The following is a 19,276-nucleotide window of genomic DNA, read 5'->3' on the forward strand; positions in this document are numbered from 1 at the left end:
CGTAACTGATTAACAATACCCAAAAACACTACTCCGTGTACGTATTCACATTTTGCATTAGATAGATGGTTGTTCTGACTCTTTGAAATAAACTGACCATGTAATGTTCCAGTTGTACTGTCTTTTTCGTATTTTTAAGAATGATTCATCTATTAATATAACATTATTGTTATCATTATAAGCAGTGTTCGTTTTTTAACACTAAGTATCAGTACGTTTACTATCATTAATAGCACTGGAAAACAAGATATCGATGCTTTCAATGAATATATTGTTCGCGTTCTCATTGACTGCGAAGGCAAGCATCAAAATCAAATTAAGTGGAAGAAATTAAGGAAATACAATCTATTGATCGTATTACCTGTTAAATAGGTACATACTGTGGTTCCAGTCTCCCAAGACGATTTAAATCGAATAGTTCGTTTCCTAAATACAAAATGATGTAATAATAATAATAATAATAATAATAATAATAATAATAATAATAATAATCAAGACTAGAGAAATCGCAGTTTTGAGAAGAAAAACTTCAGAAAAAATATGGCAAGTACCACAAAAAAAAAAAAAAAAGTTTGGAAGTATTCTGCTATCACTTACAGGTCACTTGTAATCCAAAAGTGAGAAGTTTTAATGTACTACGTTCCTTCATTAATATCTTCGCATAAACCTGAGAATTATCCGCTTTACTACTGTATATTAATTGTAACCTTTTCTTCCACCTTTTTTTTTTTTTTTCATTATCGCTGTTTAACGAGCTCTTATTAAGACATTTTCTATTTCCAAATAACATCCTAACCAGTTTGTTCCTCTTTTTAAAGTGACTTCCAATATTTTTGCCCCCGCTTTTCCCAGTTTTTCTAATTGGAAGTCCCAGATTTTCTGTTGATTGATTGAAAAATTTGAGCTTTAAGTTCCTTTTCAGCGCTGTAGCTCTTAAAATGTCTATGAGGAAGAAATCAGAATATTTCAGCTTTATATATATTATTTCAATAAAAGGGGAAGAATATTTTCCTGTATAATTCAATGGGCTGCGAAAGCTACCTGGTATAGAAAGTTCAAAAATTGCATAATGTCTCGAGTGCATGTAAATGACGAGATAATTCCTAGAATGATAAAATAAAAACGAAGGGTACTCAAAAAGAACGTAAATGGTCAGTGTGCTTATGCACGACTGAACAGCTGTTCTCAGTTTTCTTATCCTCTAAACATATATAGATAGCTAAAAAGATTGTTAAAACTCAGATTCGAATTGGTGTTCGAGTCATATGTAAGCTCCTACTGAGAATCGAACCAGGTTCTCCAGCGCCGAAGGATTTCTCATTAATTTTCCTGTCACAGTGTTAATGTTCCTACTCTTCATATCCACAGTTCGAAGACCTCTAACCGTCTTCAATATCCAGTCCCATACATTACAATCTTCACACGAAACATGGTACTTCATGGGGTGGGCTTCAAGGACACATAAAGTATTTTCTTCCAAAATTATTCCTTCTTCATTTAACTCCATTCTGTTATTTGCTGTTCGCATTTTATCCGTTTTCATAATATGTCTTAAATTTTAGGTGAAAAATTAAATAATTGGTATAGTGGTAAAGTTGAAAGAAAGACTTTTACACGTAGAGGGAAGGGAAAAGTATTTATCTACAACTGAGCACGTTACTCTCAATCATCCTCTAAACATAGCTTTGATGCATCTTGACGTATATGAAGAAGAAAATACTACTATTAGGAGGTATGGGACTTCCTAGTGGATTTTTCTTTCATGTAGAAATAGTATATCTCACCTTTAAGCAAAAGTGTATTAGATTTAATAAAATTGTTGGTTCGCTCCGTGTTTAGAATTAATCTCTGTTGTGTTTTGTAACTAGTACATTCAGCTCTTCAGCATTAACTTGATAAGGCTAAGTTGTTTCGGTTTTGCGATAGACAGCGTTAGAAACTTTGATACATAAAAAGGAAAAAAAAATCATTGTCGTGAGTCATATTGTTAGTTTTAGTCTTAGTGCTTGCCAAGTATCAGATTCCTGTTATTGAATAGTAGGTGTCTGTTGCGGGGATAGTTTTCAGCCTTACTGCTCAATTACGAACACGTAAAAGGTCAAGGGCTTCAGGGCGTTGGGAGGAGGAAATTGGTATACGAAAAAAAAAAAAAACCTTTACACTCGTTAAACTTGGAAATTGGCTCAATTCTCAGTCTTTTATGTAGTAACATAGTTTTTCCTGTAGATACGTTGTTTCTGAGGTAATGCGTCAATAAATTTTAATAATGTCAGGGCATGAAACTTTTCATGTAATATCAATGTGCCTTGAGAAATTAAATATACTTTGTGTTGGCAAGAAAAGCTTGCATATATTTTATGAAGTCCTTAACACTTTCTGTATTTTTCGCCTCAAATTTCTCTTTCGGCGTCTCTTGTTTCCTCTTCATTCTCCACCTTCTCTCCTTTTTTTATCGTTGTCTTCTCTTCTTGTTGTGGTTGCTCTTTGGTCGGAAACTTTTGACCTTAGATCCCTCCTCCCGGTTCAGTCTTTAAATTTTAATGATGCCATAATGAAGGAGTTGGCAGAATATCATTCTTCTTCCGAGAATGGTCGGAGGAAATGTTGCACTATTCGTAACAATGGGGGGAGGGAGAAACAACAGACTCTCAACAAGAAAAGAAGATAGAATGAGAATGGGAGTAAAATAGATAAACGAAGAAAATAAATCTCAAAACAGAATGCATTAAATGCTTTTATTGCTTTAAGGAAGGGTGAGTACCGAGATGAATGTGATGTAATCTGTTTCGATAGGTCTCGAAATTTTTGCTTTTTACCTTTCGGTTTGTTTTTCTTCGTTCCAACAAGATAATTTAATACAAAAAGAAAAGTTTCGTGCATTTGGAGTCTTGCCATTTTGTGGTACATGATAAATAATAGGAGTCTTTTCTTTATCGTGAAGGTCTTCTGCTTTGTTTCATTTTATCTTCATTCGCTTTCTTATTTATTTTCAGCGTAATTCTGGATTTGATTATGTACCATGCACATGGATAGTAATTGGAAGAAAGATTCATTCGCTATGTTAACTGATGCAGTGTTTGTATGCGTATTTTATATAATTTGTTCTTTTCTTCCTCTGTTCTTGAATTTAAAACATAGTAAAATTAGCTGTGGACATATTCAAGAGTTTGTTCGTTGTAAATAAATAATAAGTAAAATATCTTAAAATGACTGGCAATGGTCATTCAAAATGGAGCATTCTGAGCGCAGTACACATCTTACTCCTCAGTATCCTTTGTTGAAGAAACTACAATTTTAGATAGCGAATTAAATTAGAAATACGATAATTCAAGCGGTAACTGTGCTAGACAAATGGAAGGAAACGAAGGCTCTGGAGCAGTGTTGCAGTGAAGTAAGGAAGTGTAGCTAAGCAGACACACTGCACCGCGACCAGGATATTATATATATATATATATATACTGCTTTTTGACATTACTTGATAGCAGTATATGGAAAATTTTAGAAAAATTAGTAGGAAGTAAAAATTAGTAGGAATATCCTTCTCCGGTAACACTGCAGCGCTCTCAGTTGCTAAAAGCGTTTAAATGGAACTCGAACCGCCACCTTCAAACGTCGTAAATACTGTCCCTTAGTATAGTGACAGATTTCAAATATGAAATGGTAACATGTTTGCTAGATTTTTATGTAATTTTACTGGAAAGTTTTTAAGTAAAATTTTCCACATAAAAGGATACGTTATTTAATTGACAGTAGCTTATGCTTCAGTTTGATTATTCTTTTGAGCGATTGGGAATATATTTTCGAAATAGCATCCATTTCAACGTGATCGTGACTGTCTAATTGTGCATAAAAAGTTCATACATATCTTACGTTTGAAGTATTGTTTAATTAACGTAGAAAATTTCTTAGAATTTCGGATGTTGAAAATTTAAAAATTATCAAATATCAGTTTAGAATTAAACTGGCTGTTGAATCGTTTAGATATTAACAGACTATTCGAGTATGTTCAAATTAATAGTTCTACTAAGGATAGTTTTCGTTTAACTAGGTCTCAAGCAAATACAGGGTTGAACCGTTTAGGTATTAATGATTGACTGTTCGAGTTTGTTCAAATTGATATAGTTCTGCTAAGGATAGCTTTTGTTTAGCTAGCTCGCAGGCAGATATAATGTACAATTTAAAACCAGGCAGTTCCTTAAAATTAAATTTAAAAATGTGGTTTATCAAACTTGGTGGAGTATTGCAGTGAACCTTCAAAACTTACTCTCAGATCTGGCTCTAAACATTTTTTCTATTTTTCTTTTCTTTTCTTTTTTCTTTTTCTTTTTTCTTTTTCTTTTCTTTTTTTTTGTATATTGCAGGGATCATTAAATCAGTACAATTTCTTCTTCTTGCCCTCCGTAAGAGGTACGTGGTATCAGGCCGGTAACCAACCCAAAAATGTAGGGGGTGGGGGTATCCAACCACATTACTCATCATCAGCATATTATAGTTCATTTGCAAGCCTACCGTGAAAATGTTAGGGGGGCCAGCAAAAATGTAGGGAGGGCCCGTCCCCCCTAGACACCCCTGGATACGGGCCTACATGGTACCGGATACTACTGTAAATGATGTCTCAAAATTGTAGAAGTATGTGAATGAAATTAAAATGGAAATACCAAATCATCCTTGTATTCTAAAAAATTCTCAGCACAGTCTGTTGTATTGTGTATATAGAGGACATTAATGTACGTAATAGTTTTTCTCATATGTAAGTGAAAGAAATAGATATAAAACTGCCTAACAGCTGTTTCTAATATCTCTTTTTGTCTCAGATGATTGATGCTCATTTCCATGACAGAAAGGGGGAGCTTGATGATTGCCTTCACTAAGAGGGGAAGAAATAAGGCAGTAAGTTTAAGATGACATTTAACGGCTTAGGAAATGTCCGTAGACAAGTTCTTTCCCATTCCAGATAACCCATGCAGTGTTTTCTGTCATAATCTCTCCTATTTTTTCTTCTTTGGTTACCCTTTTTACACTTTAACTCTTCTTTGGACCAAGGGATGCGAGTAATTATTGCTGCAATGTCGAGAAAGAATCGTTAAATTTTGCACTCTCTAAGTGTTCATCTAATTGGTGTGGACGAGACGTGCCTGAGTAACGTTGTGAGGGTAGATTTAATTGAGGAAGAGCAAAGAAGAAATAGGGATGTCAAGAAGAAAGGGGAATTTTGTGGAACTTTTCTTTGTGCACTATTTTGCAGTTAAACTGGGTCCTAATTTTCAATTTCAAACGCGGTAGATCATTCTTGGACTTTGATACATATGTGTAATTTAAATTGTGGATACGATAGCCTGACTCGTATGCTTATTAGCTATAATTTAAACGGAAGGGTTCTTCTGTACACTGCGTTATATACTGCACGGTGAAATTACTAATCCTCCATGGGTTTTGAATAGTCACTCGCTTTTGCAGGCATATTCTACTGTTCTATAAGCACCATTTCATTATTCTGACTTACGAAAGAATTAAAACACAATCTTCAGTGGAGTCAGGATTATATGAAATTTAAAATTATGAAATATTGGAAGTATAATGAACAAATGTTTATATGTAATATTTGTTTATTTAAGTTTTTAAATTATTATTATTTTTTTTTTTAAATTTAGAAGAGCATGTCGAAACAATCTATAAATTAACTTACAACATGGACACAAGAGTTATTTATTTATAAAAAGGCTGGGTGGCATGCTCCAGTAGTCTGCAATGTTAAACTGGTAAGAACAACTGGCGATCAAAATCACTGATCTAATTGCGAGGATCATCCTGATGTCCTTTCTCGAATTCAAAAGCAGGCATTGAGTTTAATTATGTTTCTCCTGCTATGCCATCTGAAACATGTTGAATCGTAATCTATCTGGTTCCGAAACTTAAATAAATTTCATTGAGTAAAAACTTCAAAAAAATACCATTCATTTTCTTTCATTCTGTATTTTAATTACCGTGTTCTTTTACACCTATACTGGGGCACGATTGTTATTTAATGAAAGTTTTAATATTAATTCATTCCTGCGGTAAGTAGAAAGGGAAAATTTAAAACATGTTTAAATTTCTTTGTTTCTTAAAGCTATGAATTTCAGTGCTTTAAGCCGAGAGTTGCCAAGATAGTCGTACTGACGAAGAAGAAAGTCGATATTGGAATAGCGAAGAGAAAGCGCGTCACTTGATGAAAGACCTGGTTTTAGATTCCGCAGATTATCCTTTGAAAAGGTGATGGTGGTGTAGATTGTCTTGAAATATCGCTCCCTCTATTCATGGTCCTCTTGGCGGTTTTTCTCTTGTAATACTGATAGACACTTGTGCATAATTGTGCATTTTTAACAAACAAAAAAAGAAGAGGTTCTCAATTATATATGTATGCTTGTAGAGTTGTACGCGATTATATCAAGAACTATTGGTCGTATTTCAATGCGGTTTTCATTAATCGGTTAAGTTATTTCCAAGGAAGCTTTATACCTATAAAATATTTTTTTTAAAAATAATTATTTCTAAAAAAAAAATCAAATAACTTCTAGATCATCGTAGAGAAATATATCCTAAAATATACTACAATCAATAGTCGTGCGAGTTGCGTATAACAAAGAAGTTGAGAAAACGTATTTGTGGCTACCTTTCCCCAAATGAATTAATATTGTTTGGTTTGGCGATGTCATGACTGCTTATATACCGATGTTGCTCCACTTTGGCCAAAATTTCATCCGCTTTTTATATGATTTGCCGCCCACTGTGAAGAGCATCCTGGACATCGAAATTTCCAGAATGAAAGCGATTGAACATTTTTTTTTTTTTTAGGGGGAGGGGTGCTTTTGATAACGCATCTTGCTCATAATCAGTACAAATTTCTTCACCTATGCAGCATTTGTGCCTTAGTTAAAATGAAATTTTAAAATATAGCAAAGTTCTGCGGAAAGTTCACTTATATTCACGGCGCATTACATTACGTCTATTTATAAAAATTCCAACTCTTTTCATATCTGTTAGTTGCAACTCATAGCTGTGAAATAGCGCTGGCCGGACTCGCTGCGACTTTTATTCCCTGGAACTTGCGACACTAACACCATCTCGTGCGTAAAAGTTAACTTTTTTTTTTTTTTTTTTTTAAGACTGCGTGAGCTTTTGATGTAGCTTTAACTAATGTAATGAGCATTCTCGAGGAAGGTTCTTACCTATAATAAATAATAATAATATAAATATTTCAATTATTTTGATAATTATTAACGCATATTTCGTAAGGAGACCCATTTTATAGAGCTAGTGTCCTACAGTTAGTTTAGGTATCTAAATTACTAGATAACAAAAAAAAAAAAAAATCTAAAATTCAGAAAATATCTATCTATTGAAATGCTTCAAAAGCAATAAAGACACCAGAGCTACAGCCTATAACTTTGAATTTCAAATCTTTGATTTACGGTTATTTGTGATTTCACTTTAACAAAGACAAATATTTTAAAGTATGTGTACTTTAAATAAATAATTTAAATAGATCTAAATAATTTAATACAAATTAATTTTGCTATTGTGCTGCCAAAATGTCTTGAGCCGCGGCAAAAATGCGAACTAAAGCTCACACCCTCACGTTGAGCCAATAAGGGTTCAGCTGTTGCTAAGCGAGAGAAAGCGAGTAGAATTCCTTCAGAGGATAGCAGCGCTTGCAACAGAAGACTAGGGATCAAGTCAATGCGGTATAATAATACCATCTTTGGAGTTCTTTTAGACTATAGATTTGTGGACGTTTATATGTTTGTGACCATTCCTTTCGACAATGAGATCTCGGAAACTACAGGCTCTAGAAACATCACGTTTCCACTGATCGATTGCAAGTTTTGCGTAGATTCTCCAGTTCTAACTGAATATTAAAAAAAAAAAAAATATTACCATTATTTCTTTATTACATTTTTACGGGTACAGTCGAAGTGTAGAAATTAAAACAAAAAAAAAAAACTAAAGTACCATATCCTACGCATTATACACTCCAACAAAACATAATTGTATACAGGGGTTGCATATCTCTCGCGTTTGTTTCATGGCCAAATTATAATGAAAAAGGAAGCATAACCATTTTTTCAGTCTAAGGGGAATCTTTATTGTTTGGTGTGTTTTGCCCAATGAGCACCATATATCACTGGCATAGTTAATTGTGTATATAATGTATTTGCTTATGCATGCAAGAAGAAAGAAAACACTGATCATACATGAGTTAAAAACTTCAACCGGAAGTAGGCTCAAATCTTGCAAACGGTGCAAGATATTGAAAAAGTAATCGAAAAATCTCTCCTTTACGGTATATCTTGCCCTTTTAATCAAGACGTCTTTCACTTCTGTCTGTAAAAGGACATGTACAGATATGAGAAATAACAAGGAGATTTGTACTCATATGTGAATGATGCGCTGTGTGGAGAGCGCAGGTTCAGCTAGTCTATCTATCTACCTATTAAAATGCTACAACAGCAATGAAAATGCCTGAACTCCAACCTTTAACTTTGGATTTCAAATCATTGATTTATGGTTATTTGTGATTTCACGTTTAACAAACTAATATTTTAAAGTGTGTGTACTTTAAATAAATTATTTAAATACATTTTTTAATAAAGTTTATGTTTTAAAATTATTGTTCAAAGTCTTTGTATTTTAATAAGCCTTCTCCAAAATCAATGCAAATGAATTGTTCTGCCATCTTTGGATTTCTTTTAAACTATAGGTTTGTGGACGTTTGTTTGTAGCCAATCTTTTCGACAATGAGATCTCGGAAACTACATGCTCTAGAAAGATGACGTTTTCTCTGATCGATTGCAAATTTTGCATAGATTGTCCAGTTCTAATTGAATATTTAAAAAACATGGCCATTCTTTCTTTATTACATTTTTACGGGTATACTGTAAGTGTTGAAATTAAAAAAAAAAAAAAAGCATCATATCATCAGGTTCAGCTAGTAAATTTTTAAAATAAAAATAACCAACCTCAGAAATGCACTGAGAAACGAAAAATAAAAACTTTTTAAAAGAAAATAACCAACTTTACTGATTTCAAAACCGGCACTAAAATACAAAAAATAACAAGAGCACTAAAAACATATAATAACAGTAATAAAGCACTTAAAAGCAGAAAATAATTTGTTTCAATTATCTATAATTTTTTGAGGTCTTGTCATGCCAAACATTAATTCCTCTTAAAATTACCATCGGAATAATTTTATATTAGACATTACCGTACTTTTTTCGGGTTCGAACCACTTCAAAAATTGTATAAATAATATTAATACACCATTTATCTGTCTATCCGTCAATCTCACAATTATTATTTGTTCTTGTTTCATAAATAAATATTTCAGTAGTAACTGGATAATAAGTTAATTTAATGTTTTTAAAATGGAACGCAAACAGGAGACTCGTTACTTTTATCAGTATATGTTTGAGCTTTCTGAGGTAGTGTTAAGTGGGCCTGTCTGAATCAGGTACACGCACAAAGATTAGGGTACAAACTTAAAGATATACTGTTAGTTAAAACATTTCTTGCACCAAATCAATTTTATTTCTATCACTCGACTACCAAATCAGTTTTATTTCTATCACTCGACTAAGTGAAACAACTAGTCTTCTTTTACAACTCTAACATGTAATCATGTTGATTTAATAAGATAGAATTTATTTTTCCATTAGAAAAATAAAAGATGTTTTTTCATTAGAGAAATACATTACAGAGAGAAAATCACATGATAGTAGGCCTAAATCACATACAAGAAGACATATTTTTATTAAAAAATATTCATATTATTAACAAACCATTAGCATTCTTCTCACAATTTAATTTATTTCATTTTAATTAGTGATGGCACTTGTTTCTAAGTCATATGAAACGCTTATTTCCACTGTAATGAAATTTTTAAGTTTTACGTCCCACGATTGTGCCGGCTAAGCTAAAGTAGACGGTGATGATGAGAAATGAATGAAATGATGGAATAAAGTAAGTGGGAGGAAATGAGAGAACCCCGAGGAAACCCACGCACATGGAGTTTGTCCACCACAAAGTTCACATGGCGCGAGCTGGGATCGAACTAAGGACCCCAAGTAGCATATGTGATCATTCTAACACTGAGCCACCGCGGCTCGCGATTTGTACTCTAGTATTATCTTTGTGTAAGAGATTATTTTGCCATCTGCTTCATAATCTACCTTTCCATACTTACCTTTTTTGTTTCTCCTTTATTTCATTTCTTGTAATAAGTGTTTGTTTGGTGATAAATGCGTGTGTAAATAATCATCTAATGTGTTACTAATATGACTACGAAAAGTTTTTTTTAAGAGACATTGATTTAATTTAAATATGAGTAATGCTGTAATTTCCCATTTTCCAAAATACCTAATAGCAGAATGAAATATATTTCCAGCTATGTTTAAAATTCGTAGTTTTTTTTTTTTTTTTGTTATAAAAAGAAAAAAAATATAAATTTCTGCAAACGTTTGGTTCATCGTACTGACAATATGAAAATATTTTTTATATATTTTCCTCCCTACCCTTTTCCTTCCTCCTCTCCTCTTTAAAGAAATCGAAAAGTGGGGAAAAAATGGTTTTATGTCTTTCTGCATATCACACTGTGCAATTGCAAACTGGTTTCGTAAGATAGTATTCGGTTTAGTGGAATTTAATACTAAAATTACAAAGCTTGCTATTGACAAAGTGAGGACAATAATCAATGTGTCTGAATTCGTTCCCATTTACCATACATTCTGAACAGTTACTCCAAAGAGACCAGGTGAAGTATTTAACAAGATTTTTTTTTTTTTTTTTTTTTTTTTTTTTTTTTTTTTTTTAGGGGAGTAAATCATTCTTCTTTGAATCGTACATGACGTTCGGTGCTCGTAGACTTTTAGTGGGAGCTCAAAATCCGCTTCAGCAGCGTTGTAACTAGAAGTGGGAGAACTACGTGAGTGAAGTAGTACTTAGACTGTGATTCACATGTCGAAATTAATGACTTGTAGTTGATTTGCTGATCGTGCATCACCCAGTTGCTCGCCATCTGGTCGACCAGGGCCCTTTCTTTGTTATTTGATCATGATCCTGAAGAATATATTAGCGAGTCCATTTCCGAAAGAAAGTGAAACTGTATTGGTATTATAAATACACCTAGAATTAGGAGAGCATTGTTCTATATAAAGAGAACCTAGTATAGCACTTAAAGCTTGTAATCAACGCGTTTTGAGTTGCACTCTCCATGTTTCTGTTTTAACATCTCACTAGCTTGTTTGTGCTACATATTTCGAGATGGTGTTGTGTAACACTATCAAATTATTCTTGTTTATCCTTTGTGTGTTGCAATCATAGGCTGAAGAGTTGGATACATATCAAATGTATCGAATTCAGTTACTCTTGGATGTATAATTAATTGTGTTGTTTTGAGCATTTCTCGTAATTAAACCATGTTACCGTTTGTTACTGCTCTCTACCCATCTCTCTACACTCTCTCTCTTTCGCTCTCTGCATTCGTCCAAATTGCCTATGTAAAGTGGTGTGTGTGCGTGTGTGTGTGGGGGGGGGGGTGAATGTGGTCTACCTTCCAATGACTTCCAGGCAGGAACACAACGATCATAGATGTGTTCCATTTCATCCATGATATCAAGCCTTTCATGTTAGATTATAGTGTACATTTGGCAACAGTCCATAGTGGCCAAATCTTGTTATTGAAATGCTACCATTTTACGGAACACTTTTCCCTTTGCTTTTCATTATTACATGGATAAAAAAAAAAAAAAAGTGATTTTGCTCTCTTTTGATTCTTATGAGTACATATCTGTCTCTTCATAATTAATTGTTTTTGATCTGTTAATCTGCATAAATAGGTGAAGGTATAGCATTTAAAAAACAATTTTAAGTCGTTCCTTAAAATACTGTCTTCCTTTACTTCTGGTTGTGTGTACGTATGTATTCCATTTTGCTGTACACGTTAATTCTTACCGGAAATTATACTGTTTATTGTTATGTGAAGATTGGAGAGAAAGGAATATTTGTTGAACTTGAGTAGGAAAGCTCTAAGATTATTAGGTAAAGGACTACTTTTAAAAAAAAACTGTTAAAATATTAATAAACCGCATTCGGATTAAAATCAACCGGAAAACAACAGTTAATTTCAAATGTTGTTCTGAAAATGACAAATGGTTGTGACATTCAGTGACTGAACCGAGAAGCTCCCGGCATTCTAAGCTCTGACCGATCCAAGCTAAACTGAGTCTGTCTCTGATCGAGGTAGATGACCAAATACAGCGATGCCCACAGAATTTGGTCAGATGCGGCCAGCGGTTTCCGAGAAATAAAGTATCACAACACACACACACACATCTGAAATGAAACTATAAACTCCCATATACTTACGAGGGAACCTATCCAAGTGCGACTCTGACTTCGAGTCGAGACTATGGTCGTTGGATACCTTGTCCCAAAAGAACATAACACGAAAAGTGATACATCCTCGATCGCCACCGTTGCAGAGATATAAGCGTGAAAAGTTAGAAATTGAGCTGCATACTATACATTACAAAGTCAGCTTCCGGGTCAGATTTTTCGGAAACGGTCAGGTAAGGAACCTCAGCGAATACATATCAAATTAGTGTTGGGAGCCCACTACCTTTTGAATGAAAAAAAATGTTGCCCCCGGGGCACTCGCAGGGTCCCAGGCGGGGTCCAACTCAAAATTGGCAAATGGAACCGGGGGTCAAGTAGCATATTGTATGAAAGCTATTGTTAAATAAAAGAAGATAGAACAAATCTCAACTCTCTATGATGACCCTGTACAAACGGGCAACTGGTCAAAATGTCAATACAACCTACACCAGACAATATATGGCCACTCTTCTAAATCCGTTAAGTTGAGATTTGTTCTATCTTCTTTTATTTAACAATAGCTTTCATACAATATGCTACTTGACCCCCGGTTCCATTTGCCAATTTTGAGTTGGACCCCGCCTGGGACCCTGCGAGTGCCCCGGGAGCAACATTTTTTTCATTCAAAAGGTGGTGGGCTCCCAACACTAATTTGACATGTATTCGCTGAGGTTCCTTACCTGACCGTTTCCGAAAAATCTGACCCGGAAGCTGACTTTGTAATGTATAGTATGCAGCTCAATTTCTAACTTTTCACGCTTATATCTCTGCAACGGTTGCGATCGAGGATGTATCACTTTTCGTGTTATGTTCTTTTGGGACAAGGTATCCAACGACCATAGTCTCGACTCGAAGTCAGAGTCGCACTTGGATAGGTTCCCTCGTTAGTCCAGGAGTTAATAACTCACACGTTTGTCAAAACTACACGGTAAACGAAAAATGTTGGCTGTGAGTAACGTAGGAAAACGAATGGACTGGTACAGGAAAACTTAAAAACACACAGTTTTGTTTTTAAAGTCTTTGCTTACTCCGGTAGATAGCATGTTTTATGCATAGGCTTCAAAGAAGGTCTTTAAGTAATCAAGGACATATCTTGTTTGCTGATTTGAAGTTTAGCGTCCCTTTTATCACCGAGTCTGTATGAAACATGGACATATAGGACCGTAGAATCCGAACCACATGAGTTCCAACTAGTAAAAATGTATCTTATGCTTACACCAAAAATACCTAAGGAAAAACGTAAGCATTTAAAAAAAATGTGCATGTGACATATGTGACTATACACATTCAGTAATAAGCACAACAATATTTAAATAAGAATATTATTTATTAAATTACTCATATTTGTACTGAAAATTTAAATGATGAATGCACCTATACCACGTATCCTTTCTTACTGTGATGCTAACAAGAAAGTTTCACTGGTTATTTTGGGATTTTTGTATATTCATAACTCAGTGACGTGGCGTGACAATTTGACGATTGTTACCGGTTGCTGATACTACAAGTAACTCTTGTTTCTCAATATCAGAAAATCTAGTACTCACTTTTTCTTTCAGCGTATCAACCATTTCAAACTATAGGCATTGGCAAAGTGGTCAAATTCCACTTCATTTACTCTTGACCTTTTTGAACAATGTGGCTCTTCATGTTCTTTCATTTTTTACTAAATATAATTGAAACTCTCTCTCAATGATCTTAGATATTCTTCAAAGTCATCTATTTTCTTTCTGCAGTAACCTACATCATAAACTTTCTTTTGTAAGATATTGAACAAGACTTCTTATCTTGATGCTATAACAGAAAACAGTTCAAGTAAAAGATTGGAGTCAAAACTTGGAAAGGTTTCATAGAATTTTGCTACACAAACTCTGGTTTGAGGATCCTATTCGTCGGTTTTATCCATCATGGATTTAAAGATTCCTAACAGTTCATCTTTAAGGCTATACAGCACATCATTTACCCTACTTCAATAGTTCCATACCTTGTGTTTGAAACTATTGGGATACTTTTATTGACTACATAATCCAGAGCATTTGTTCTTTTTGAAGACCTCGAGGAAGAAGAAGCAAGTCCCAACACATTAAAAAAAAAACAAAAAAAAACCTTTTCCAGTAGCGTAACTTGAAGATTCAGTGCTCCCGCAACCTTTAGTTATGCGCCCCTGGAGCTCGTGCCCCCCTTCCCGCCGGGAGGGTCGCGGGGGCGCTATTTACGCCTATGCCGTTTTGTATAATCAACGGACTTTTCTAAAACTAAATTAAGTCTATGGGCATAAGAATGAAAATATAATTAACAAGAGGCTGCAGTTCCCTACCTCACCAACCATAACTGGAGTTTCATCGTATGTTTGAGCAACAAGTTTTCCGTATTGAAAATTAGACAGTCAAACTGCGGCACGATGAAGACGATTGCACAGTTATTTTTCAACACATCAAACTGCATCAAAGTCCAAATTAAACTAGTAGGCTAGCGGCTAGAGTTGGAAATTTGTTGCATCGAAAGTTTTCTATACTAAATTAAAAACAAAATATTTTCAACTTAATTCGCATAAATCCTAAATAATAATAATTACTCGAATTGGAAGGAGTGCGGGCAACATTTCTGCTTCGCTCTAATTATCATTACTATTCCCCCTTGCTCTTGAAACAGTCCCCATATAGCACAATGTGTTTCATCAATAGGCATTTCTGTATAATTAATGACACTTCAGGGACTGACAATATTTTTGCTCCTTCAGGCATGAGACAATCATCTAAATTTATATACTGTTTAAACAGAAATAAAATCTCAATTTTAAAAAAAAATAATGCCCATAAGCTCAAATTAACATTCAATGAGAAACTTTATTTTGAATCAAAGTAAATCTATATTAAATTTTTGTTAGAATATCCTATGGAATATATTCTTCTTGTTCACTGTTGCTGTATTATTCAAGTTTAAAGATAACGTATTAACATACAAAAGTCGTGTAAAAATGATAGACTAACATATAAATAATGCATTGGAACATCAGTCTCACAGTAACACGTGTTAAATGCTATTAGTATGAAAAATCTGCTACTTATATTTGTCCGAAATTGTATTCTGTTAAGACAATGAAATAACCTTATGAATACTGAAATTGCAGCCAACTTTCTATCCTTAGAATGGGGAAGCAAACGAAACAGTATAGTAGAATTACCGCCCGCTCGATCCTCTACAGCGAGAGGAGAGCGAAACTCCTAAGCTGACGGTGAGTAGTTGATGATATTCTAGATTCTCCTTGTTTTGACAGGGAACGTTCCTATTTTTTCCTGTTCCACTCAGCCGAACGGTAACATAAGGGCTATTCCGGAAGTCCAAATACGAGCGCATAGGATGCTTCTGGCTGGCACGCTAAAAGGTGCTTCTGGAGTGAACGAACGCTATCGGGGTTCGCGTTACCTCTGAAATCTGCGGTATCAACAACAGTATGCTCCTATTTGGTGTTGGCATGTTGCATTCGTTCACAATGTGTATGAAGCATAGGCCATCCAAACTTAAAAAAAAAGAAGAAGAAAAGAAAGAAAAGAGAAAGGAAAAGGAAAATGTACACATCTTCCCATATCGATGATGAAATTTGAAGATATATGAAAACAACGAAAGACTGTAATATTTTTACCGTTACCGCCGGTAACAGCGGTAATACGCACTACACGTCCGTGTCATAACTTAACAATTCATCCATGGTAGCTTGAGATCCAGAATGAACGATCACATCACATCCATAAAAACTCAGAAATCGAAGACAAACTCGCTGTTACAGTGTGTGAATATTGCTCAAACAGTTTCTTAATTATGGCGTTACAAATTCACGAAGTCTGTCTTTGGAGGTACAGAACTGGGTTGATAGGCATACTAGTGCACAGTAGCAAGAAAATGTTCTCTCAGCTTCGGTTGTGGATGGAGATAGAAAATATATAATTCAGAAAAATAAAGTAACCGTGTTTCGCAATTAATACCATGAGATAGGCATGGCACCCAACAAAAACCACAAGGAAGGTTTCGAATTCCCATCCCTATCGTGTGTTATTCTTGAGAAAATCGGTTTTATCTGAGTGAAATGTAACAAAATACTATCGTCCCCACAAAGAACGTCTTTGGATATAGTAATAACATTCGGAGGGGTCGAAGAAGAAGTTCCTGTTATTCTGAAAATTCGTATATGAAGTCCATATTTTCACCGTGCTTACTGCAGTTTCGATCTTTGACCGTATTTTTTATGTTCGATATTGAATGGTACACATCAGTACCTATATGCAGGTAAATCATTTCGTACCAGCTTTAAGTAGGCAAAATAATCTTTTATGTATTACGGCTTTCAGAGCTACACTGATAATGGTTAATTTGATTACATTTGTAACTTTACTGTTCATTTTATTTAACCTTATAAGTGTTATAACATTTTTTCTGCAAATTTCCTCGTGCCAAGTTCTCATGAATATCCTTTTACAATCTTTCATGGCTGATAAGTAATTATTTCTCTGTTTGTCGGATCGGAATCCTGCTGTTGTAGAGAATTATTCAGCAAATGGTGTCAGGCATCTGTATGTGATCATAGAAATTGGTCACGACAGTCTTTCATTGTCTAGTCCAAATTTTCTACATTTGAAATTAGTCTTATTTTTTTACTATGATATACGATAGTGCCTTATTTCGCAATATTATTGTAGACCACTTTCGGCTGAAGCACCTTAAGAAAAAGGTGTTTCACAAACACTCGTTGCTCAAATTTGTTAATGTCCATCCGGACTGCCATTCTCACCTGGAACGATGAGATAGAGTTGTGATTTTTTTTTTTTTTTTTATACCTATGCACATAATTTTGCGTATTAGGTCTACATATTATAAGCTTTAAGAAAATGCTGGTTGTTTCCATACTTGTGTAGTTAATTTTTAAACAGTAGTCAATGAGCATACACATAAGGTGGGCATTGTATTCAAACCCTGAAATGTACATTTCTTTTACTTCCAGGCTGGGACCGTCTGGGCGACCATGAGCCCGTCCACCGGCAACTTTCCGTCTCGAGTGACTCGAAACTTTTGGACGAGGACATACGAGAAGAGGCGCGCGTTATTCTTCGGCCTAAGAAACCGCCACGACCGAAGTCCGAAGTGTTCCTTAACAAGGAGCAACGGCGTACGAAGCGGTACTCTGCCTTTGGGGTAAGTACTTATGTTTTCGTTATACTTGACATTAAAGAACCGGGGTTATGTGTAGCCTGTTAGTGATTATTCGTGTTATGCAAAAGTGAAACTAGAATTGCCTTTAATCAGCTAATAAGTAACGTGTAATCTTTTCGGATGATTCAGTTTCTCTCTCTCTCTCTCTCTCTTTTTTTCCTTTTCCTAGGTCATTTTGTCGTCGTTCTTCATTTTATTTTTCTTTCTGTTTCGCAAATACTCATGGAGAAAACTGTACATTTTAGAACTGTTGTTCTGGTTCTACTGATTAATATATAATGATCAAGGATGGAATCTCGCGCTTTCAAACTCCTTTGTTACTATTCGAATTTTGGACCTGAAGGAGTACTTCGAATTAACTTGTTTTTCTCTTTATATTTCAATATTTCTTTATCAAGGAAAATTATACAGCTTTTGTAGATTGATTTATTTATCTTAATTAACGTAACATATTTCTTACAAACGAAAGCAAGGATAAGAAAGTAGAGACGAGGGTTGGTAGTTTCGCTGATTTGGCCACACTTTTCGCTAGTGATGCAAATGCTGAAATTAAAAAAGAATATATTAAACGAAAATTTCAAAATAGTGACAACTTTTTGTAGTATTTCAATTATAATCACAATTAGCTATGGTATGGCATGATAAAGCCCATGCAAGACTTTCTATTGCAACTGCTAACATCCACTAGAGTATTTCCAGGGTTGTTAGAAGTTACTAAATAAGTCACAATTATGTGTTAAATCAATAGAAATGCATATGTATTGCGGAGTAACTCCAAGCCAGAAACGTAGAATTAATTATTGAGTTTATGTGTAAACGAACATATTTCCCATGACTTCGAAGGATGCAATACCATCATTCGAATCAAATGTTACAATATATGGGAATCCCGTCAATCAGTAAATACCAATGTAATGTTATGTTTATTCGTGTGTTATGTTCTTAGACTCTGTATAATACTGGCGTGTGTTAGAAGACAGGATTGATACTGCGAGATGAGGGGAAATTCCTTTCTATAGCATTCCGCATCCCTGTGTGTAGTGAAGAAAATTCCTGTCTAAAGAAATATTGTCGTTTTGTAGTATGAAGCCATCGTTCCAGATTTATGTTTATTTAAAATATTTATTAATTTTGTATTCGTACACGACAAGCAAAACCTACTTTTCTTTTTGTATGTTCATAGCAACTAACAGTCGCTAGTTGAGATCAAAATAACTGGAATGATGTAGCCAAATATAAGCTAAAATATTACTAGTCGAGAGTGTATTATGTGATAATAATGCCTATCTATATATTCTTTTCAACAACATACCCATTCACGTTTTTTTTAAAATTATTTTTAATACGAACTCTAGATACCGCCTCCTTTTTGTCCTCTAGAAATCGAAGTACTTTTATGATACCCTGTGGCTCAGCAGTATAGCACTCGATTCTGGTGCGAGAAGTCCCTGTTTTGATCCTGTGAGTTTCTGATTACATCAACATCAATGTACACTCTTTTTTCTATAATGCTAACAACTCAAGATGTTAATGAATTTTAACAACAAACTTTAAGGAGTAATTCCATATATTCAAACAAATATTTTTAAAAAGTTCATATGGACCTGTAGGAAAACTTGCATAATTTCGAAGCTAGAACCGCCCAAAAGCGTGAAAA

The 19,276-nt window shown here is 34.4% G+C and overlaps 1 protein-coding gene across 2 annotated transcripts in view; it reads left to right on the top strand.

Moving 5' to 3' along the window:
- Nucleotides 1–19,276, top strand: part of Eip63E (cyclin dependent kinase Eip63E) — a 943,842-nt gene that overhangs the window by 760,093 nt on the left and 164,473 nt on the right. For both annotated transcript variants that reach the window (XM_081746810.1, XM_081746811.1), the window contains exon 4: nucleotides 17,411–17,601. In XM_081746810.1, the coding sequence (XP_081602936.1) occupies nucleotides 17,411–17,601 (191 nt within the window). The remainder of the gene's footprint in view (nucleotides 1–17,410; nucleotides 17,602–19,276) is intronic.

This window comes from Thermobia domestica, chromosome 18 (assembly GCF_964235325.1).
Source record: "Thermobia domestica chromosome 18, izTheDome1.hap1.1, whole genome shotgun sequence".
NCBI lineage: Eukaryota > Metazoa > Arthropoda > Insecta > Zygentoma > Lepismatidae > Thermobia > Thermobia domestica.